The sequence below is a fragment of the Acanthaster planci genome, linkage group LG08, assembly GCF_054643075.1.
Source record: "Acanthaster planci isolate LZ-2023a linkage group LG08, COTS_SCS, whole genome shotgun sequence".
Lineage (NCBI taxonomy): Eukaryota > Metazoa > Echinodermata > Asteroidea > Valvatida > Acanthasteridae > Acanthaster > Acanthaster planci.
This window is the reverse complement of record NC_141784.1, coordinates 20,309,700-20,334,031: the sequence shown is the minus strand read 5'-3', so window position 1 is coordinate 20,334,031 and position 24,332 is coordinate 20,309,700. Positions and strand designations below refer to the sequence as shown.

General features: G+C 42.3%; 1 protein-coding gene across 1 annotated transcript in view; it reads left to right on the top strand.

The window, feature by feature from the left end:
- LOC110976626 (atrial natriuretic peptide receptor 1-like) overlaps positions 1–23,987 on the top strand; it is a 29,675-nt gene extending 5,688 nt beyond the window's left edge. Inside the window, exons 2-21 of the mRNA XM_022230076.2 lie at positions 390–566; positions 4,150–4,277; positions 4,458–4,590; positions 4,909–5,017; positions 8,548–8,666; positions 9,001–9,079; positions 10,057–10,183; positions 12,015–12,188; positions 12,621–12,725; positions 13,418–13,489; positions 13,754–13,919; positions 14,483–14,632; positions 14,788–14,959; positions 15,633–15,773; positions 17,349–17,472; positions 17,888–17,956; positions 18,400–18,574; positions 19,325–19,423; positions 20,730–20,821; positions 21,587–23,987. Of these exons, the coding sequence (XP_022085768.2) occupies positions 390–566; positions 4,150–4,277; positions 4,458–4,590; positions 4,909–5,017; positions 8,548–8,666; positions 9,001–9,079; positions 10,057–10,183; positions 12,015–12,188; positions 12,621–12,725; positions 13,418–13,489; positions 13,754–13,919; positions 14,483–14,632; positions 14,788–14,959; positions 15,633–15,773; positions 17,349–17,472; positions 17,888–17,956; positions 18,400–18,574; positions 19,325–19,423; positions 20,730–20,821; positions 21,587–21,694 (2,519 nt within the window). The 3' untranslated portion in view covers positions 21,695–23,987. The remainder of the gene's footprint in view (positions 1–389; positions 567–4,149; positions 4,278–4,457; positions 4,591–4,908; positions 5,018–8,547; positions 8,667–9,000; positions 9,080–10,056; positions 10,184–12,014; positions 12,189–12,620; positions 12,726–13,417; positions 13,490–13,753; positions 13,920–14,482; positions 14,633–14,787; positions 14,960–15,632; positions 15,774–17,348; positions 17,473–17,887; positions 17,957–18,399; positions 18,575–19,324; positions 19,424–20,729; positions 20,822–21,586) is intronic.
- The last annotated feature ends 345 nt before the right edge of the window (positions 23,988–24,332 follow it).

Here is a 24,332-nt window from a genome sequence, read left to right as displayed (position 1 = left end):
GTATAATCGGCCCCTTGGATAAAAACCTTTCTTGTACTTATTGATGTTTAATTAGTGTACGAGTGAGGAATTTCTGTCAGTGAGATAAAATGAGAAATTCAACCCTTCAAACCCCTGTTTTGACGATAATGCTGCTGAATTCTCGCTCGAAGCATAGGTAAATGCTTTGCTTTATCAAGTTCAAAGCAATCTATGAGGTCAGATGTACGATGATGGTGATTTTAAGGTTGTTACAGATTCTTGATAGCAGACTTCAGCACAGCTTGATAATTTCTGCAAATTGGGTCATTCCACAACGTACCCAGGTGCACTATTATGTAGCGTCGTACGAAGGTTTATTCTGTTTTTACATCAACTAATAGCCGTAATTTCATCGATTTTTTTTGCAGTGTTTATCATTATTGCTTACGGCACAGACGTCAGGAATTTTCTGCTAGATGCCTTGGATCTGGGCATGACCGACGGGACCTATGCCTTCTTCACAACGGAAGTCTCTCTGAACGCCAGAAACGACGTAAGCCAAACCAACGATGGTCGTGACGACGACGCCATCCGGGCGTTTGAAGGTATTTAGCAATTTAGAAATTTTAGTCTGGTGAGCGAACAGACGCCAGTTCATTCGACGTCATTAATGAGCAACATCAAGCCAACGACGTCAATTACCAATAGTGTCTTAATATCTCTGTTTTCAATTCCATGAAAGTCTTTCATCTGTTAAACGCCACTCAATTGCGTCCCCGTGACGTTTTGCATCGCGATGAGAACACTAGGAATCTCAACAAGCGGCAAGACTGGACCAGATAACTCAAGACGGACTGTGGCAGCCAAAAACCCGAATGTGAAAACCTTTTTTTTTCACCCGTCCCACTCATCTAAATTTCATGTCATCAGTCTTTGATGGACGTTCGGTCTGACATACAATGAGCTGAGTGCATCTCAGATATGCATGCATTCAGGCTCACCATGAGGATGGTTTTATATTAACGCTTAATAATTATATCAACTCGTCGTGTGCCCGGCAGAAGGGCGTATTGCGCGCTTACGCCTTTCTGCCGGGCACCCAACCAACTATTATAGGCATTAGTAACTCGACATTTGCAAATTCAAAGGTCATTCCCAAGAATCTGTACTCGTCAAAGTTCCATGGTAAACTACCTGAAAAACAGCTCCTGTTAGTGTCGAGGTAAATATGCTGACTTTCGACATTCACACAGTAAAGGAAGCAACCTATCACGGAGTCACTACTTCAACCCGTACATTGTGGCGCCTAGCGCAACACGTGACTTTGCAGAAAGAAAGTATGTGGGAGTGGGCACCAAATCGAGAATTACCAAGATCACCCCACTTTCACGGGAAAAGTAATAGGGGTAAAAGAACCGAGTCACAGTAGGTGCCGCCCTGATTATTATCGCCACAAAAGAGTCGGCCAAACGCTCCCGGCATCAACAGACAGCCCGTAAATCTATTACTGTTCACACAAATCGCGACAAGCAGCCAACTTCAAAGGGAGTTGCCTATTTTGTCATCAAAGGGCAGCCGACGCGATAGTACATTTATAAGGGCCGTGTCACTTATCATTTAGAAGCCATTTATCTGATTCATTGTCTTTTTGTGAACCCTCTCCGAGCTCGGGTTCGTCTCAGTGTAACTTTTAATGAAGTAATCCACCAATCAACGAAGACGGAGTGATATACATGTATGTCATAATTCGACGTGCTGGCAAAGATCCAAACATGAATGCCGAGCGCTGTGCACACGTACACCAGAATTTCAATCTTTTCCAGTATTGTTCAAAGCAGACGCTATTCTTAATAAGCAACAGAGCAAAGCGCAACACTTCGGGGAATTTCTATAATTTTTCCTACTTTATATTTTCCGAACCGAGACACCATTCTTCGGAAAACAAAATACTCGTCAAGGGTTGGTTCCTGTTTCTATTTCCCTGAACGTTTCCATAAAACTGTTTGTTGACAAGTGACGCCACATTCCCCAAAGTGCAAGTCGTTGCTACATTATTTTGCGTGTGTAGACTATACATGTATTATTTATAAATTGTTTAAACAGAAATGGATCCCGACGTTATTGGTGACAGAGCCATTTTCAGCTACAAAAAAACATATTCAACAACAGCAAAACATAGAATATATTAGCATAACTAATGACCCATACACTCATCTACAGTTTGGTACAAACGTCACGCTAACAGAGTCGAAATTTTGGTCTCGATAAATTTAGCAGCAGATTTCGTCAAACTTAGAAACGCACATGAATCTCACGATGTATAAACGTTTCTGTGACGTGAAGCACCAAGTGTTGCCTCTTCAGCAATATTCTGACTTGGACATTTGGTGTGTTGGCGCTTGAATAATTGCTTTCACTCTGTGTTTCGATAATATGGGTGCCACTGCAAGATCCAAACCGTTCCTCTTCTGAGGAAAATTGTATAACAGGATGGACCACAGCCCACGATGTGACCTCAAATTGCCCTGGACAATATTGTTGTTAATCATCCTAGCATCATCGTAAATCGCCCGTTCGTGAAATTTTATCTACCTATCACGTTTCGACAAAGTAGTTTCACAGCCAAACACACTTATCACTTATTTGTCTTGTATTAATTGAAACATATGTCTGCGTATTTCGAGAAGGATAATTATTGACGATCGATGTAGTTGTAACAGACAAGCTGAAAGTGACACCTGATCTCTGTATATAACGCAACCATTGAAGTGGCTACAGCTAATATGGCACGGTTGTTCACCATCTGTTTCATTAAACATAAACCCACACAATCAGTATAAGGGTCTTACATTATGATATATACAATTCTGACATTAAAATAAGTTATGTGCTGTACAAGGCTTAAATAATTCAATCACTATTACATTTTCACAGATGTTTGTGAAAATTCCAGTAAAATTTGACAAACATTTGGCAATACAGCAAAGCGCAGAACATATGTTCGACAATAGTTAGCAAAATATTAAATTGTTGAGCAAGGTACGTACGTTTGGGATAACTGCGCTTTTATTTTGCTCGCACACCTATCAAAATGTGATCTTTTTTGTAAAAACCAGTCATGAAGTCATCTTTTCCGAAATTTGTTTCACTTTTCATTACAAAGAGCAAGCAGGGCTGTTTGCTTTGATATATCACTCACTGACGTATCCTGATGAATCTGGACATTGTTGTGGATGAAGACGTTGAGGGTCGCAACTGACTCCCATAGAACAAGGCTCTCTAAAAAGCTTGTAACTCCGAACTGGCTTTGGCCACTTAGTCATGTTTTTACACCACAGGTCACAAATATGTAGTATTAGTGGCAGAAGGTACTCATACGATGATATTTTAATCTGATTTTTAAGAGGTAACATTATTTCGTTTACTTAAAAATAAAACAAAACAAAATAAAGAAATCAATAAAAAAAAACCAAAACGAAACAAAGCAAAACCCAAACTGCCGGCATGCTAATTGTGTTCATTCACTGCTGGTTTTTTTTTTGCAGGAACAACAGAAACGTAAATGTAACATTACTACTTGAATCCGTGAAGTACTTTTGCGTCAGCAGAATCTTCGATACAGTGCCAAAGATGTAAAAACACCCAGCATCATGAGCTATCATTTCAAAGTCGGACTCGCTGATATTGTTTATACATTCACCGAGACGCGCTCACACACACCGTACAAGTACATGTACATGTACATGTATATGTGAATTACACAGATGCATAAAGAAGGGACGGCTGCATGTACGACAAAACATGGAAACGGTCCAAGCGAACACCTTGCTGTTAACAAAAACTGGCTCTATTGCTTATTGCATTCAGCACCAAGAACAAACAATAGCGCAGCAGGGGGGTATTTCTACATATAGATATGTTTGTGACGTCATTTAATAGTTGCTAATAAAGCAGTAGAGTTGGCAGCGAATAATTTATGAGAGTCTTCCAAATTTTTAGTGTGTACATAATTATGCACGCTTTTGAACTGCATCGATTCTTTCTTTTGGTATCGATTCTTTGTTATCGCTTGTGTGTTTGCTGTCCTAACATCGCTCATGGCTCTATTTATTCCCGATGTAGCGCCGTACACTTCGTTGAGACAATCGATACTGATTTCATTTCAAACCGGTTCCGTTTGTGTGCAAGGTCTTATGGATGTCAAACTGCTGAAACCCGAGACCGATGCCTTCAAGGCGTTTGAGGATGAAGTTCGCAACCGAACATCCCAGATGCCGTTCAATTCGACTGTCTTTGTCAATAACCCCGATGCAGAGGTATGGATTTAACCCAAGTCAATAATTTAATAATGAGATGTTCATTATTACAACACGCAAACATGGTATCATCAAACATTCAATGCAAGCCCTCACTAAAATTAAAAACTTCTTACATACCTACAGTGTTCAAATCCTCATGTTGTTGACCACTTTCGATTTTCGTTATCTTTATTACAGATTGTAATCGAGGCTGCCCTATTATACGATGCTGTCCTCCTCTATGCGGGTGCACTCAATAGAAGCCTCAATGCGGAAAATTCGACAGATGGCCGAACAGTCAGCAAATATCTCTTCACGAACAATTTCACTGGTAAATAATAAATACGACAAAAACAAATGCCCAGTTTCACAAAGCGTTCTTTTGAAGAAGTGAATAATGTGTTTAGAACGAAACTGAGAAATTGGGTGTAAAAAAACTCGTGGCTTCTTATTTCTGACATTCCGGTGGTATTCAAGAGCTATGCATAGATCTGAGGAGACGCACGGGCGCGTCCTTTAACTTGAGGCGTACGCAAATTTTGGCAAGTCACAACACTACGGCGGCACATCGCAATAACGGTTCTCGATAACTTGTCACCTGATGGTCTACACCACAGTGTGCTCACTGTTTCTGTTATATTTCTATCAGGAATTGACGGTGAAGTCGTTATTGATGAGTCTGGAGATCGACATCCCAATCTGATGCTTCAGAACCTTTTTAATGAACAGTTTACAACCGTTGCCAATTACTTCAACAAGTAAGACACCATTTCAACTGATTTGCAATCCGTGATCGAGACTATATGTACATGTACTTTGCCAATCCTGCTTTTTTATTATAATTTACTGACTTTTAGGTGAAAATGTACTCAGTTCAAAACAACATTTCGTGCCCTTGTTAATAAAATTTATTAACGACTCGTACAGGGCAGGGGGAATCTTGCGTTAAACTAGACTTGACTTTACTGCCATTCGCACTTAAAAGGAAAATGTTACATATGTTACATTTGGTTTTACCCATTATGCCTCTTTTTATTTGAAAAAAAAAATCGCGCGATGATATCTATTTATTGTATTCTGTGTACTCTCTGTACTTCCTGCATGGTATTTGACGTTCGTCGGCCTTCGCTAACATCCTCCGTGGGTGCATCCCACCGATGAGCACAGCCTACGCGTCAAGTTCCGTTTCGTCGTTTATAACGGCATTGTTCCAGAACTCTTCCTTGCGTGCTTTTATTAGGGCAATTCGGGCCTGATGGATGGTTCATCATTACATTTGGATATGTAAACACCTGTTCACCGGTTTCGCAACTCCGGAGGACGAGGCTATTCGCATACAGCTTCAGAGTCGAGAAATGATTGATGGCATTACGCTCAGGAAGCGCATCGCGCTCCAGGTGGTGGTTATCTGCACTCAAAGAATAACTGTGAAACGTTGGAACAAGAAAAGTCGACTGCTATCTCCGAAGACGCTCTTGTCAGTTTTTAGCCCCAATATTGACACTATCCACCCATTGCTATGCTAGCGACGCAATATTTCTAGAATTAAGTGGTGTTGGGGTAAATATTATTTCCAATTGGGCCAATTGTGCCACTGGAGAAAAAAAAGATATCATGTACATGGTGTACATGAATGTATGTACCTCAACAGGTGGTGCAGGTGTACTCAAGGTAAATACCTGTAACGACGCTGAAAACACAAAGACCAAGAAATAAAGATTAAGAACTGTATGGAATGGGAGACACACGACGTTTTGGGAATGACAAGAGAGGAAATATCCAATAGTCTTCAACATAAATAGAGCACTTAATATTCTCGGTATATTCAATAGGGCCTAAGCTATTTCGGGAGTTTATTTGACATTCCTCACATAAAAACTATTTTTTTTAAAGGTTAAGCTGAGGAATTTGAGTTATCTAACCTTGACGGATAGAATTTTATTTTCACAGCGATCAACTTGCTTAATTCTTTCATCACTTCATCACCTCACTGTAAAAACATCTGCTGAACACTTTTCCATGGTATATGTTTAGATTTTTGAAATCTGCTTAGCATTTTAAACACATTCCTAAACGCATAACAAAAAACATGTCTTGTTTAAACATGTTCAAAACGTGGGTACGGAAAATGTATTTAAACTTGAAGCACATTTTTAGAGTGTTGTATCACCGGCTTTGAAATGAACTATTAAAACGATTCTCTTTCAAAAATTATTCCAATGTTAGGCGTCGGATGAGGGCAAGGATGACCATTAATTTAACCCTGCAACACAGGTTCCTGTTTTTTCTTTGCCTTCTTAGCTGCTCGACAAGCCAAAAGTGTCGTAACGTGAGTTAGTGTTGCCTTTGTAAAGATTGCGTGTGATCGTACATAAGTCTGCTCTGAAAGCGCATCGGTCCAAAGTGTATATATGCAGGTGCACGGGTGTGAGTGTTCACAGCGATACCTAAGATGAAGTGCGTGTCAGAAAAGCGCGCGATTTTAAAGACAGCCACTTCGCGTCGTGTTTGCAAAGCGCGCAAGACCGTATCTCGTTCCTTTGAGGCACTTCAGCAGGGCGGGGTGGATTGTAACGAGCGTTTCATGACATCGAGTGAGCTGATAAGCACACCTCGGCGCCGGAAGAGTTGCTGATAACATCTCTTACTGTCTATACTGTTTTTAGAATTAGTATCAAATTTATGGTTTTCCTCTTCGAGCCGTGACACCCAAATGCCAATTGCGAAGAGAGGAAATGGTTTTGAAATCGAATCTTTGGAAGTGTTTTCGAGGCCATGTTGCAATACTGCTATCAGAGAATATGCAACACTCTGTTTTTCAAACCAAACTCAGAGTAGTCAAACATGATTTGGATTGATTGCACTGCCTACTTGTAAGAATACATTCGCCCCCGCCACCTTCTCTCCAGCGACACACATCACCTCTTTGAAAATGTAAGGCGGGCACCTGAGCCTTGCACGTGCGGCAAATGGAAGTGAGTGGTGAACCTTTTTCACACATGTCGGTGCCACAAACAGATATATCGAAGAGGCATTCCATTTTGCTCAGAGAGTCTTGGTATGTTCCATCAGTTTATTGGCCAATTCATCTGCCGGACAGATTAAACGGCATGGCACACCCGGTATTGGCAGGAGTTAATTCTTAAGGACGTTATGGGACTCTCTTTGCCTTTGCATATCAACGACACGTCTTACCGACTGGACCTTTGCGAACATCCAATACCCTTAATAACTTGATTTCCACATAACACCCGGCCGCCCTTTCGGCACGAGTCAATTAGAAATTGAGACGAAGAGTCCCGGAGGTGGACGAATTCCTGGACCGCGCGGAGACGGGACACGTTTACGCCGCCGCTTAATGCTCCACACGAACTAATTAAGCTACGACTGACCATTTGCTGAATTAATTGTTTCTGCTCCCAAACATCTGATCTGGTCAGCAGTCTCCGGGGTCACTGGTACAAACTGTGAGGGTCCAAAGTTTCACGTTAATTAGATAAATGCATTAGCTGTCAATTCGTCCTTGAATATAATTCCACACGGTTAAGAAAAGGAAAACAAGTCGGCTATTGCGTCAATTACTTATTCACCGTTTTTATTAACTTTCACTTTTCTTTTTTATGTCTGGTGGCCTTTTTGTCTGGTGGCCTTTAAAATAAGTATCATTATTTTTGTTATTTAGAAAGCTAGTTGCTAGAATGTTAACCAAACTAATGCAACAGAAAAGATTGTGATTGTCAGCCCCAGCGTATGACATTAAAGTTAGTTTGATATTGGACATTCCCATTGGTTTGTACAACGAATGTTTGATTTTCTTTCTCGCCATTGGACATTCCCATAGATTTGCACAGGGATTGTCTGATTTTTCCCGACACGGTGGATATTCCCATAGGTTTGTAATGGGAATGTCCAATGTCGAGAAATATCAGACATTTGCTATACAAACCTATGGGAATGTCCAATGTCGAGAAATATCAGATATTTTCCAGAAAACCTATAGGGATGTCCAATGTCCAACATCAAACTAACTTTACTACGTCTGCTTGTCATTTGCGAGGAGGCTTTTGTATAATTTGGAGTTGATGCTAGAGATCCCTTGCGTGGCAACTTCGAGGGGCGTATTTTAACAAGTAGATCCTTTTTGCATTCATCTTTAAACAATCGGTCGGCTCGTGTTTATTTGCTGATTTTCATAATGTTCTCTACTCATCAGTGTTTGTTAGAGAAGATCCTACACACTAATAACAATCGAACTCGTTTCTGCCCTGTTTTGTTTTAATCGTGACAGCGAACAGAAGTATGTGGACCTCAACCGGACTATATACTGGCCGGGAGGAGGCTCGTCCCCGCCTGCCAACGGACCTGAATGTGGATGGGACAACGTGAACTGCATGCCGGCATTAAGCAGTAAGTCGTTCACTGCGACTACTTTCCGACAAGCACAAGGGACCGTTTACACTCTACGCCATAATCCCCACAATCATTTGTCATCTGCCATCTTTTATATCCTGCCACGTTCAAATCGGGCATTGCTTGTGGTTGTTGTTGGGTCGAGACGACGAATAACTGCTGCCATAAACAACATCTACTCACTACAAACTTGGCCTGATATTTTGGTGCAATTCGGTTCTTCTTCGTGTTGATCAACAGATGTACAAAATTCTGCCATCTAATTACAGGATGTCTGAGAGGTGACGTTATCATTTGCAGTTGATACTTTTAAATGTGTTTCTCGTTCCAGCGATCGAATTAGTTTTTGTGATCGTGGCTTCGGTCGTTACTGTAGTGGTGGCTTGTATCGTCGCATTCTTCGTGTACAGGTACGTTGCCCAAAAATCCCGTTTCTGGCGGTGTTTTCAAATTCAGAGCGTCGTCCAAAATATCGTCGCCATCATGTGAACTATTTGCCAACTGGTGCTCTCCTGCAAACTTTGGGTTTGAATGTTCATGTGTGGAGACAGAATTGTATCACGTAATTCAATTAACCGAAGAGCCTTATTAAATACAACTTGCAATCGGTATAAGTGTATATTTGTTTTTTTACTGGAATTTTTTTCTGTTCCCCTGGGCTGCATAGAACCATTCTTATCAAAAGACATGTGTACAAACTAGAAAACAGACAGTTGAAAGTCTGGACATAGACCTATATCTTGAAATTCTAATTCAATATTTACTCAGCTACGATGTACGTGTAGAGTCGTCTACATTTACACAATATGCAAAGGGATTGCAAAGAAGTAGTAAATTTACATTACATGTTCGTGTTTACCTCAAAGGGTTACGACGTGGACGATCAAGTGTTTAACACCATTTATCCGCAAGTATAGGCCTATTTTCCGATACCATGCGTATATCGCTTCCCCTCTTCGCCTTTCATGCGGAGCGTTTAAGTGGTTTTGTAGGGGTGAAGTCTTCGGCAAGGTTCGATATCAGTTTCATATGAAATTCAAATGGACCGATCTCGTAAAATATCAAGTTTTCGAAGCGCCTGAGGTATCGGGAATTGTCTTCTCGCGGGTGAAAGTGTTCCTTCACTGGCCGGAGGGAAACTAAATTGCAATGTATCACCAAAGGCTTCATTATGACTAGGAAAACAGAGTAAATAAATAGATGAAAGGCGATTAATGTTGGCATAGTCCTCACTTAATGGGTACTGGACGGAAGAGAAAATGACGTTTGCTAATTTAGCAATTGAAATGTTTTAACGATGAAGATAAAAAAGTCTAAAATTAATGAACTGTGTCGTTGCCACACAGATTGATAGCGGTCAGTGATAATATGTCATTTCTTCCGACAGAAATCGCAAATACGAGGCTGAGTTGAGGCGGCAGGTTTGGAAGATCAACTTTGACGACATCGTCTTCTCCCAAGATGATCACATGAGGAGGAAGTTCGGGACAAGCTATGAATTCAGCATGGGAAAGGTGAGAAAATTAAGTCAACTGTCGATTGGGACTCTTTGACGGCAACAAAATCCCCGTCCGCAAATTTAACGGACTTCCGAAGTGCGATGCGACCAAGACCTCTCCACTGGCTCAGGAAATAAATTGAAGATGACGTGTATTGCGCAGCATCCAACCAAAAGGGATTGACTTAATTACTCTCTGTCGCGCGCGGTAGCAATAATTCCAGGAACACAAAGTATCATGTCATGTCAATGTGTTACCGCTTGCCACGGGAAATTATTTATCAACGGGCACTTTCACATACCAAAAGACAAAGAAATCATTCCTAATGAGAGTAGACTGCGAGCAAACTTAGCCCCAAGTCACATCACCATTAATCTTCGGAGTCCCAGATCTCTGGGAAGCCTTAAGTGCAGGTTTAACTGTTGAACAATTAGAGAAATGAGCAACACGCTCTTGGAACCCGGAAGCCAGTGGCACCGAATCAATGCGATACATAGTATCTGAATTGACTTGCACAACACGCTCCGTATCTAGCTACTGACGTGCGTCGTCTACAAGGTCATCGTTTGATTCTCGTGAATGACATCTTCTACTGGCTTCAAATACATTACACGTTCTCTAAGGGTTCTGTGTGGTGCATGTAGGTCTGCACACAAGCGAATACCCAATGTAGTAATAGTACGCATAATCTTTTTCAAGGGCATACTAAAGAGAAAAAACGCGGTACCAGTCCGATATTGGCCCTAGGTCTTTCCAAGTGCAACTTCTGAAAACTCAACGACTGCATTAATGGGAAAAACCTGGTCAAAAGAAGCAGAAGTCTGCCTGACCTCACGAAATGGAAAAACAAAACAGAACAGCTATACAGATTCTGAGATACATCATTGGTGGCCACGAAGTTTCTCTTTCTTCAATAAGGTCTCCAGCTAGGGCTAGTACGATCCGTGGGATGCAAGTGGCAAGGAACGAAGCCATAGCCACAAGATGCCTGACTGGCCGTGCCGGTCATGACCGTACAAGCAAAGTAGGGCAATAACACAGTCTCGGACTCAAATATTGAGATCAACTTGATCGCGTGTTGGTGTTTGCCGAGGAAAGACGCCTAATCCTTGTCTGGTCAGTCCTACATTCGCAGTCCTCACATAGAGGCAACATTATCAGGACAAGCAGCGGAAGCTGAGTGTACAATTCATAGGAGTTTGTGAATTCACTGGCACGCTGTTTAAAATGCACGACGGGAGGGAATATCATTTAAACGCGAGGGAGTGAGCGGAAACGCACGGTACGGTGAGCTAGCTGAGTCGTCTTGCTTCAGTGGCTGACGGTTGTTGAATGTTGCCATCCATCATTTCCGTCAGCTTATGACAAGTTAATGACTCCATAACGTGCAGTTCCCTGCCCAACAAAATATTTCATCAATCAACCGATTAACATCATCAGTTCTTACAGGCTAAGTGTAGCATAATGGTGGGCAATGGAATAATGCATGTATCACAACGGAGCCACTGCAGCCATCTGAAAGTTTGTCCGTTGCTTTCCTGACACGTCGCATAAAATAATAAAACCACGAACACTAGGAGCGAGAGGTGAATAGCCTTGTCTCAATTTTTTTTGCTCTACGGTTAATGTGCGGTGATGTGTGAGAGCACAGCTAAATGACATTAACAGAGGGCGCTATTGACGAGGTGTAGCAGGTTTGCTGCGCTGGCCAGCGACTTGGGAATCCGTTGACTTACCGGACGTTTGACGAACATCCGAAGAAGCCAGTCTTGGTCCTTGATTTACGCGTGAGTTGTAAAGTTTTCATTTTTGGTCTCCTTTGCTAAATGGTAATTTCTCACGCCAGTTTTCATCACAGATAAGCGATCATGCGCGCATCATGGACGGCAGCGCCGTATCTTTATTCAGCGCCAACACTTTCACCAAGGTCGGTCGTTACCAAGGTGCCTGGGTCGCCATCAAACCGCTCAACAAGCCATCCGTTAACATCAACAGGGAAATTCTCAAGGAATTCAAACAGGTAAGCGTTGTCTACTAGTCGGTGGAATAATTACGAGGGGTTGTTTCTGACATGAGATGACCGAATATCAGACAGCTCTTTATGTAACTACGCCTTTACCGGTGTATAATGTTGCACATAACCCGAAGACGCTCTCTGCCGTGCATTATTGCATTTTCTGTACATCCAAATCATTCAAGAAAATCCGAACTGCTAGGAGAAGTGTTCCACACAAATTAACGATAGGTAGTGTTCATAGTGTTAAGTAAATAGGTTTTAACAGTAATTTCATCTTGCAACCGAATATAAATATTTTATATAAATAAGGAATGCCAAAATGTTCAAGAGAGCTAACTAGTACTTTAGTGACAAAGAAACGAAAGGAAAGAAAGACTATAGCCACATCCAAGATAGAGTGTTATCTTTATTACCTTAATCTCACCTTACCTGCAGCTTCGGGATCTCCAGCACACGAATGTGAACCCATTCCTGGGCGCATGCGTAGAGCCTCCCAACCTCTGCATTATCTACAAATACTGCAGCCGAGGCAGTCTGCAGGTAGGGATAACTCCCCAAATCTCGAGCCTTCCGCAAACCACTAGAACAGACTGTGATGGCGTGCTTGATAAGTGCAGTTATGCCTGATAAGTCTCTGTGGCACTATAAGCGAGGATGACTTCCAAAGTTAAACTATGCCGCGTGCTACAGAATGTAACGTCATGAATGTCATGAGATCGCTGTGGTTTTAGGAAGGCCCATCTTGTACATGTATGTGGACGCACCGTATGCATTCAACTTGTAGGTGCGTCCATGAGCTACTATCATAATGATGATGCTATACAGAACCCAAAAGCACTTCCACTATAGCTGAATGGAAAGAGTGAAATAGGGGTTGATTCTTCAATGATCCAACTATGTAAACTATGACAGCAACAAACAAATAAAAGTGGATGATGTCATCTCCAAACTGAAGTCCAGCGACAGACTATAATGCCATGCATATACCAAAAGCTGGGTACAAAATAGACGTTAGTGCAACACTGCAAGCCTTATCCGTTCATGCAATGCGAATACTGGTGCCTGTGATGACTCTATGTTGTCTCTATGGAAGGCCAGTGTTGCGATGGCAACTTTATGAAACGGCTGTTGCAGGCGAACCCAATCACTGTTTATGACCCAAAATACCACACCAGAGCTGGCAGCCCGAACGCCATACTGACTGCTCTCTCCTTTTGGGCTTTCTCTCTCAGGATGTTCTCAACAATGATCACATCAAACTGGACTACCTCTTCAAGTGGTCATTTGCCATGGATGTGGCGAAAGTAAGTGGCTGCTTCACGAAGCCTTTGCGTTGAGCTACGGGCAGCCTTGGAGACTAGAAATTTTGCACAATATAAAGTGTCTGACGGCGACATATTGTTATTGTAGTCGGGCGAAATAAATCTCCAGACTACCAATAGCTACCTACGTCTGTAATAAGGAAGCATCGATTTTGCTGCAATTGTTTGGAATCGAGAGACTCTTGGACAGAAATTGTAATACATGTATCTGAATTTCTTTTGTGGAATATTTTGGTATCCTCTCAGGGCCTGAATCACCTGCATTCCTCACCTATCCAGTCCCACGGCAACCTACGGTCAACCAACTGCCTAGTGGACAGCCGCTGGGTCTGTAAGATCTCGGACTTTGGCCTGGTCAAACTCAGAGATGGGGCCGTGGACAATCGGTTTAGCGAAGAGGCGAAATTCGCAAGTGAGTGCCTTATGGCCAGTAATTTCCTTGCGTAGAATTTCCGTGGAGGTAGTTAAATAATTCGAGAAATCTGGTCTGAGTCCCGATAGGTCAAGAATAATGCCGAAGCACTCCGGTGAGGCAGAAGTCAGTTTTTCCATGAAGTTGTCACAATCAGTTGTAGAGAGAATCCAATTTTAAGGCGAAGCTTTGGAAGGGTTCTTAATGCACTTCTGATCTTTTGGCATCACGTGACCTACCTCATCGGCTAAAATGATACTGACTAGCGGGCCTGTAGCAAACAATAAAGCCTTCGATAGGAGTGCTGTGTACAGAAACTCATGAGAAAGCATTCATAACCTCGAAAGTGTCAGAGAAACGTCAAAGGACAGAGGTAAAATTTGGCATTATTTCAAACTAAACAAAAAGCGTTTTCTCCCATGCAATGAAAACCAGGAGGAAACAGTCTTCATTTCCGAACTGCAGTGCAAAGACCGGGTAGGAATGATACCCTGATGCAGTGATCTCACACCGCCGTCTATGCACAGTTCAACTTCATTCTGTCGAGTTTCTCCACTCCATAGGAAACCTTACGACGGCCCCTGAGCTCCTGAACCTGGAAAGGCCGCCACTGCAAGGAACTCAGAGTGGTGACTGCTATTCATACGGCATACTGCTCCAGGAGATATTCCTCCGCGATTCGCCCTACTGTATGGTGGAACTATCGGCTCGAGGTACGGTATGGTTAGACCTAACGAAATGGGAGGGAGAGGTGTAACTACCGTATAAAGTCAGCACGAATATTACCACAAGTGTGTGGACAACTTACAAGCACTGCATACTATAAATTGGTCACATTTTGAGACTATTGTACGCGCTTACTCAACAGATATTATAAAATTGGTCAAGGCCTGCAAAGATCCTCCGTTCAGACCAGTCATCCCCGAGTCAGTGGACAGTCGAGTGGTGAGGCTGATGCAGAGCTGTTGGGCTGCCGATCCCGAGGCCAGGCCATCTATAGCCTCAGCCATTAAAAAGCTTCAACAGTGTTCACATGGCAGGTAATATTATGACCACAAAACACCTGCATTATACGGCTCGAGCAGAAGCACACCTTCATCGGTTGAAAAGAGCCACGTTGATCGGGAGTATTCATGTTGCTGGCAGCGATGCGACCGTGACGCGTGCATTTCCTTGTCTTTAGTGGACCAGCGAAGTTCAGTTGCGACCGACGAAGTCTCCTTTGTTTAAGAAAATAGCGCCCTCTCTTTTTCCAGCTCGCTGCCCACAGAGGAAGCACCTCCCAAAGACTTGCTGCACATAAGTTATCCGCCTTGAGCAGAAGCACCCCCTCATCAATTGAAAGAGCCATGCCGGTGGGGTGTGTTCGTTATGTTGGTAGCGAGCGTACGTAACGCATGTATCTCACAGTCATTTGTGAACCAGCAAAACGGTGCAATTCTCAACGAAGGATCCCCCCCTTTCAAGGAAAATCGCGCCCTCTCTTGGTCCCGTTCGGGGCCTATAGACCTGCATACCGGTAGTTTTGGTCTTTGTGAAACGCAAGAAATAAACGCCGCCCCAAGATGCGTTGTCCAACATGGGTTATTGTCTGCAGTCATAAAAGAACGCCCTCTCTGTGTGTTCCCTTTTAAGTGTAAACAGCGCCCTCTTTCCTGTATGGAGAGAATTTCTTGTTCTTTTGAACCTCGTCTCTTTCCCATCTGCTTCTAGGAAAGGAAATCTGATAGATAACATGGTGGACATGATGGAGAAATACACAGACCAGCTGGAGGAGATGGTAGAAGAGCGGACTAAACAGCTGGAGGAGGAAAAGAAACGAACAGACGAACTTCTGTATGAAATATTGCCTAGGTAAATTGGCCAAGAGTCGACTCCCCCTAACCAGTGTTAAAATTTAGAGGAGGATGATAAAAGTAGTAATGGGTCGAGTTTGGGCAGCCTGTTCGTGACACGGGTTTATTGTTCTCGCGCTCGAACGGCGGGAACACGACTCAAGAATACTGTTCTCGGAACAGGATCACACACCACCTCCTCGTCAGGGGTCTACGGGAACACACGGAAAACTCCTGAGATTTTGGTTTTTGAATAGCTGCAAAAGGTAGATAGATGGCTTACAAAGACATAGACAATGGGAAGTTTTAAAAAATAATATTAACTATTTTCTATTAAACACAGAATCGAACGTTACTGTTTAAATAGAAAAGAATTCAGCCCAGTTATTCAAACATTAACGCTCGAATAACTAACATCGAAGCCACCATATTGCATGTTGCTTGTCACTAACTACCAGCGATAACCGGTTGTATGTTCCCGGTGTTCCAGCGGCCGACCCACGAACAACAAATCGAGCAGTTCGTGATCATACATGTACGAGAACAAGCTGCCCAAACTCAGCCATAGATGTAATATTTTCCCTGGTGTAGTTCGACTCAGAGCAAAATTTTGAAGAGGCATTTGACAGTCGACACATGGTAAATAATAAGGGGAAAGATCGAAAGAAAAGTGCGGTTTAAGGAAGAAGAGAAAAAGGAACAGTTTGGAAAAAGGAAGGAAAAGACTTTATGATGCAAAACTGCGTTCTAAAACAGGACACAATCGGTCAGAGTCGTGATGGATAACAGGTACTGTGATGTATCGGACATCTGTGTTAGTACCGAGCCTATCCAATGAGATAACTTTAGTTTATACACCAACTGTAGGATTTTAAAATTGCAGGCAACGGTATCCTTAGGCAGATATTTTGAAAAAAAAACAGAAAAAACGGATGGTAGGGAGCTCCAATGGACAATTATTGGAGTCGTGCTCATTACAGGGATGCGGGTAAGGCAGACTTTCCTCAATTAAGAGACAGATGAAACCAGACGATTACTGTGGTCACTGGTTGCTAGGACGATTACTCCGTCACAACACGGTAAATTTTGGTTCAAGGAGAGGAACGTGCTCAGCGTCTCTCTGGAAAATTCAAAAGCATCTCAAAAGCCTTTTGAAAAGACAAAATGGGGGAGGGGGCCTTGAAAAGGTAGAAAGGTAAACACTAGGTTGGTTTGAAAAGGAGCAATGATATTGCCGACTGGCCAAAGGCAGGCAGACGCCTCTTTTAGAGACTGTAATCCGGTCGACTTTTGGATGCGCCCGAAGAGGGGATTAGAACTAAAATATCTTGGGAAAACAAAAGCTGAACATCTGGAAGGGAATGAAGACAGATTATACCTGTCTGCAAGGACTGGGGGCGCTTTCCAATCGCCATGATCTCATCCTCTTGGGGAAAAAACCGTGAATAAACGCCAACCCCCGCACAAAATGTTGCATTAAAAAAGGTGGGGGGCATGCCCGGTTGGCCTCTTTGAATCCACTGGACCCCAGTCCAAGTAGCGGTGAGCACGACATTGGAATAACCTGAACATTCTTGGTTTTGCTTTCGGTCAGATCTGTTGCAGATGAGTTGAAACAGGGCAAAAGTGTAGAACCAGTCAGTTTCCCAGCAGTCACGGTGTTCTTCAGTGACATTGTGGGATTTACGCGGCTGGCAGCAGCAAGTTCTCCTATGCAGGTACATGTCTCCAAGAACCCGTTCCCGAAGAACTTTGAATTCAGTTTTTCGTGGTTCTTATCATAGAAGAGAAACAAAATAAACCCAAAGAAAGTAATAATAAAGCACACATACAAAAATAGCATGAAGCAAGCATTGACTGTGGTTTATTGTGCACTAACATCCAAAAATATTCAATCAATTATGAAGTTGCGTGTGAGACAGTTACAAACTGCACTTAAAATGTTTTGGCTTCATTTCTATCGAATTTCACCGTGAACGTTATGTTTGCATGCAGTTTTTACTCCGAAAATATTGGTATTGACAAGTTCCCTCTGTTTGGGCTGTGTTCAAATCATTGGCATTTGCATGAGGAATTCGTTCACGTGATTTTCGTATTTTGAATGTTGTTCGCACTATTTTCATGTTTTTTTAGGTGATAGACTTGTTGAACAATCTCTACACGGGATTTGATAGCACCATAGAGAATTACGACGTGTACAAGGTATAAAGGGAAGGGGTCCTCGGCCGGGTGTTGATCAGGGGACACAGGTCAATTTCTACAGCACTTTGCGAACCACAAGAAGTGTCGGTAAAACTTGGGACAAAGTCCTATTATGGGGAAAGTTATGTCTCTTGGCTATAAACAAATCGAACAGTTTACTTTTATATACACTATGTGCCATCCTTATAAAGAAGCCTTAAAGGCTGCTTTTAAAAGTTCTGTGGAATCCAAGCTTTTTGCTTTCAAGATAACCTGAATCTAAAATATATATTGCTGTCGAGAATCAATTAGCGCGTGTCTTGACACAGAATAACGCCAGAGAAAATCTACAGGTGGCCCCGTTTTAAGCAATTCTTTTTTTCACCGTATTGGAAAAAAGTCATCAGTGAGGTCACCTCTTGGAAATTACGAGACTCCCTATTTCCCAAACTTCCAAATTCCAGGTTGAAACCATCGGTGATGCGTACATGGTGGCTAGCGGTCTGCCCGTCAGGAATGGAGACAAACACGCCGGCGAGATATGCACAATGGCCCTCGATCTTCTCAGCTTCGTCAAGACGTTCCACATCGCCCACAAGCCCGACGAACATCTGCAGCTCAGGATTGGTGTCCACACGGGTAGGTTGCTGTTCGGCGCCGGCATGCCCCGTGCCGGAACTGGACTCGCACGTGGTGGCAGGCTTTGTGTTGAAATGTGTTGGATCACTAAGACACTTTTATAATTGATCCTAGTAAACAACCAACAGCGCCCCGATTAACGATGAGAAAACACTACCAGGCCTCACAACATCAAGAAGACGTAAAAGGTTCCGCACGGCAGCCATCTTTCCGGTAACTTCTTTTGTTTACAGTGGGATAGTACAAAAGGTCTATTCATGTATATATATATCCCTGCGGAACAAGAGCTCTTACCGAAAAAAATGACTGCCACGCAGAACCTCGTTAGCATGTAAACATTGAGGAGGTACTTTTAGTGTTGCCTTTGCCGTGAAAGAGGACAACACTGAAATTCAACGTGCGGAGAGAAAATTCCACTCCATTTTTACCGGCACTTCAGCGTGTTGAAAAAGTGAAAATTTTCGTGTGGCACGCTGCAATATAGAAAGAAGAAGGGGGGTATTTAATGACAGGAATGTGGAACACCGGGCACTGTCACCAGTTAAAGTTATATGAGTAAAACTGCAAATTAAAATGTTGAAACTGCTTCCATTTAAAGAGTTACAAAAACAACAACACGATAAGGCCACGAAATTTGGTGAGTTTTTCAAAATATTTCAACAAAGTAAAACTTGGAAATGGTGAACGAGGGGGATTCTTATACACCACACTGCGAGCCAGCATATCAGAATAGTACATTTTCACATACAGGTCCCGTTGTCGCGGGTGTTGTTGGAAAGAAGATGCCGAGATATTGCCTTTTCGGGGACACCGTAAACTACGCATCTAGGATGGAGTCTAGCGGGCTAGGTGAGAAAAGATTGACCTCTTCCTTCTTTTCAGTTAGAAAAAAACCAATGCTATATGCACTGTCGCTGCTAAGAAGATTTTAAAATATTAATTTTCCTGTAAAACTAGGCAGGCTCGTGAATTATCATTGCAATAGCCTTTTTTGCCAAAGATTTGGTTGAAAATTCATACCATTTTTTTAATGGTGGTCAATGATAATCTTGGTTGTATCCACCTTTACGTTGATGAATTTTTGAGTTTGATGCACATAAGTTATTTTATTCCCCTTTGCTAGCTGAATTGATTAGACTCTAGTCAATTGAATCCAATCCGATTGTATCCCTCTTGCACGGCAACGTATAATGTCGTAGACAATCTCCAAGCAGAATGCACTTTATGAAATCAATCTTCAAAACTTCTTTGACGGATCGGATGAGTAGTGTCGGTTTATTTAGAAGAATGAATATTCCAACGTAGGATCGCTCCCAAAGGGGTAAGACTTCCGAGTTTCCAATGGGTGAAATGTTCAACCGAGGAATAAAAAGCCACCTAAGTGCCACCGACGGTAGGAAAAAACCTCTGTTGTAACATGAACAAGCTGACACAGGACATGATAGAGTCATCCATGGCTCACAACACGCTCTATAATCCAACAGAACCTTGGACTTTCGTAAATTCGTGCAGACTCAACAGCGCAGTTAATTTTTTTTAATTGAACTTGACTCCAAACCGCATGGATCGGTGTTTTTCAACCACAGCGTCCAGACCAATCGTGCAGCCTTACCGTGAGGGAAACAGGTCACAAATTTAGATTTGTTTTATTATTTGGCGGCCCAAGTGGTCCCTTCCTGTGTCGAATACTCCCAGTGGAACAAATAACAATGCAAACTTTAGTTGAGGACTGCAATACTTTTTCAATATTTAATGACGCTCCTTTCAAGAAAGTTACAAAATTAAAAATTTTTTAATCAGTCCTACGGGATTGAAACCAATCTAAAACTAATCGCTGTCATTTAGTTCATGCAGGTTTTTTAATCAATTATTTCTCGTTCTAATGCCACAGCACCGTGCTCAAGGGATCTTTCATTATTAATGGCACTGTTTCGTTTTACTCTCAACAATGTGATCTTTCAATGGAGGCTGGATCTATGTTGGTTCCCCCCCTGCAACAATACGGGGGAAAAATGGACACACTCCACGCAAAAACATACCAGGTTCATCCCTTCCTACAGCGCACATGTGACTGAGTAGCTGTCACACTGTTCCACGAACGATATAATGCCTCCCTTCTCACGTCCAAATGTAATCTTCAATGTCATCTTTGCAGCTCTCCGAATTCATGTCAGTCCGGAGTGCAAGGACATCCTGGCAAAATTAGGAAAGTTTTATCTGGAAAAGCGGGGAAGCGTACAAATGAAGGTAAGAAAGAAAGGGGAAAAACCTATGGAATTATTCCCCGTCATTTTGCTTTGGGTGAGATCTGACCATCCTAATGTAACTTGGTATCGGAGAAACTCCGGCCTGTACATTTGTGTGTCTTTGATCTTCGTGTAAATCCTCCAACAGTCGGTGCTCAAAAAAAGGCAATTACATCTTGAGCCTTACAGCCGCATTTCCCGAAAACATAAGGTTGTGAGTCGGAAAGGAATACTCTCATTAGGCTGAAATGAATTCCCATCCGTCATAACCTACGTGCTTCGATTCCAGTTGGAAAGCCTTAATGAGGAAAACATACATGGATGCTGGATGAGAAGCAGTTCCGGGGGGGGGGTGCCTCACAGACGGCACGCCTCTAGCCGACAGTGTGGCGTTGGCTCAGGGAAATGCTGAATTGCAGTTCACATTCTGCGTGTAGCCAGGGTGACAGTGTACGTTCTGTCGCACGTAGAAGTGCTGTGAACGCTGTAAATGCTCTTAGAATCTTCTACGAACAGCAAGTTTTTAATTCACTGAATGTTACGGGAATTCCAGAGGATTTGTCACAAGGCTTTGTACATGTCATGTTTGAGCGTGCGGGCTTCGTGGCCGCTGCGGATCAAAATCGTGGGGGTAGGTTTGCACGGTTGCTGAGGTGACCTTATTGTAGTACTGGGGAGGTGACCTTATTTACTAGGAAGGCTCGCAATTCACGTTTCTCACTGGTGGTTTTCTCACTGGTTGGTTTCTGGCTTGTCGTTTTTGCAGGGCAAAGGGACGATTGAGACATTCTTTCTTGTTGGCAAGGACGGGTTTACAAAAGAGCTGCCGAGTCTCACAACAGCGGTTGCTTTGGAGGATCACGAGTTTAAGTAGTATCCCAGAATCTCTTCTCTTACCACTATGACATGTTCTCAGTTAAATTACCTCTAAAAACGTAATGTTAACATTATTTGTGACATTTTGCTGGTAATAAATTACATAGTTAAAACTTCTTTATTGTTCACCGAATATGAAATAAACATCAAAACCTTGAGAAACTCCGATAAAAAGGCAAGTTCTGACAACAATTCAGTTCTGAAGCAAATTTGGTTGATACCTGCCATCATTTTTCAAAGAAGTTTTCCATTCTAAAAATGGCCAAAATGTTTTGACATTTATTCCTTATGATATAGTTCAATATCAAGTACACGTACCCTAATAGACAGTGTAAAAAGGCGTTCAAGTAGGATTTCAAGCTTTGTATGGTGGAAGTTACATGAGCACACCATGGAATCAATCTCTTCAGAAGAGGTGTGGTTCTGAGAAGGACTGATGAGTATTAACTGAGAAGAACCGGTAAGTATTAACCGGTGAGTTGATACTTACTGGTTCTTCTCAGAACCTCACCTCTTCTGAAGAGACAATTTCCAGGCTGTACCCGCAAACTTACGGCTCAGATTGCATTCAATCGAAATGTTGGTCAAATCTTACCCAAATCAGTCTAATTTTTAGGTTATTCCAGTCACACCGTTGGTTGAAACAACACTGCCCAACATGTTTAAACCACATTTTTCACAAAGTGAGGCTTCGTTGTGAGCGTGAGACAAATTTGTGGGCGACTGACATCATTGCAGGGATGTGTGCGAACCGAGAACAGAGCTGTAGAGACGGCTGTGTGGTTGTTTTCATACGGAACGTGTGAAGCGGACGTTAAAGAGTTCTTGGACAGAATTGTGGGTGGAAGGGAAAGCAGTAGTGAAACTGAACTATGCATGAAAGAGGAAAACTAAATACCACAAAGGAGCTTTAGAAATTTTTTTTACTGCTGTGGACTTGTTGACAACTGAAAAAAAAACCGTGAGCTAAAAGATGTGCATTATTTTTTCCCTTCAAAACGAACCAATTCACAAGCGCTTAAGCGTATCAGGGCTGTACATCTTTTTTGTGCTCGTACGCTAGGGGCGGAATATACTAGGTCGCAAAAATAACCAGGAATGTTATTACACTGGGCGCCTAATCAATAGTCATATACCCTGCGATTCTAAGAAAAAAACCAACATCAATAACTTTTGGTGTTAACGGTATGAAATGAACGGCTGTGAAGCGTAACTGGTTATCGTGAGAGTGCCATCGGGGTGTCTGTGTCGTGTATGGCCCAAAGGTTCTAATGGCTGAATGTGATTTTCCTGCCTTTCATTGATTTGTATGGACTACCGTGCCAGGAAAATTTCACTCCTGAAAATCTGAAGATTTAAAGCGGTTTGTAGTGATGCCGAAGGCAGACCACGAAGAAAATAGATTAAAAAATCCTCGCAATATGGGCCAGGTATCATGTCAAGACTTTTTTCACCCCCTGAATGATACTTGTGTTTCTTGGTATCTTTTGGGAATAGGGTTAAAATCTCTCCTTTTCCATCTTGAATGAATTGCTTGTGCACAATTTCGTTGACATAGGGCAGTGTTGACTCGTTTCGTGTACCGGTATATCTTCTGACGGAATTGACTGTTTCAAGTTTCGGCTCGCTTTACAAAAAAAGGTTTGCCTTGAAAACTTTAACAAGTTCGGCCTTTTTGCTAAAAAAGAAAGACTTTATCCCAATGTCCCCCGGCCACCTCGGAAAGAACAAGGCTGGTGATGAGGACATGAGCTTCAAATTATTTCCAGAAAGGGTAGCTGGCCATTATTTTTTATTTTTTGCATGTCTGTCCACCTGTTATTGGTAACGGGTTGATGCAAATACAAATTTATGAGGCAGACAAACCACCAGCGGACCAGAGGTTATTTAAATCCTTAACCAACGAAGGCCTGTTTGCTTTTGGCAAATGATCTTTTCCCCATTACTGTTAAGGCTTCTTGATTATTAAGGTTTCCTACTTAGTGCCGACAGAACAAAGGATAGGACGTGCAATTCTTTAACACGATATGTTTGCCGTTCGGTGTTGGGATCAAAGTTTCTGTGAATTATAATCTTTAAATGTAGGCCTAGATTCATTAGGCAGAGGAATTTTGACTTGTAAATAACCAGTTCATGTCAGCTGTGTCAAGAGAATGTTTATATATTGAAGGGAAGCATAACTTGGGGAAATGTTTTCGTCTCGTCTCCATCATGTTAGTCGTCATCTGTGATGTACAATGAAAAGTTATTTTCATAAAACGCAACGTTTTACAATACCTCAATGAAATGAACAGGTTTGTTTTGATATTCTGTATTTTTCTCGTGTTGCTTCGTTTTTAAGGATCGGATTGAGCGACAACGGTCAGAAAAAAATAAACCTAGCACACAGGACAGCTCCCTTATTTAAAAAGGCTGCGTACTTTAACATAAAAAGCCAGCACATTATACATGTACACTGGAGACATGAAAATCAGGGACACCCAAAGTTCACATTTGCATTTTTCTGGTCACGCCATTTTTTTCGCTGATCACACGCCTCCCAATACAAGCGAGGCTATCCGCTGGACGTCTGGCCAGCATTTCACACCCTGTGCTCGGTACAGATGCGAGAGTGTGTTGCCTTCGTGCCAGAATTT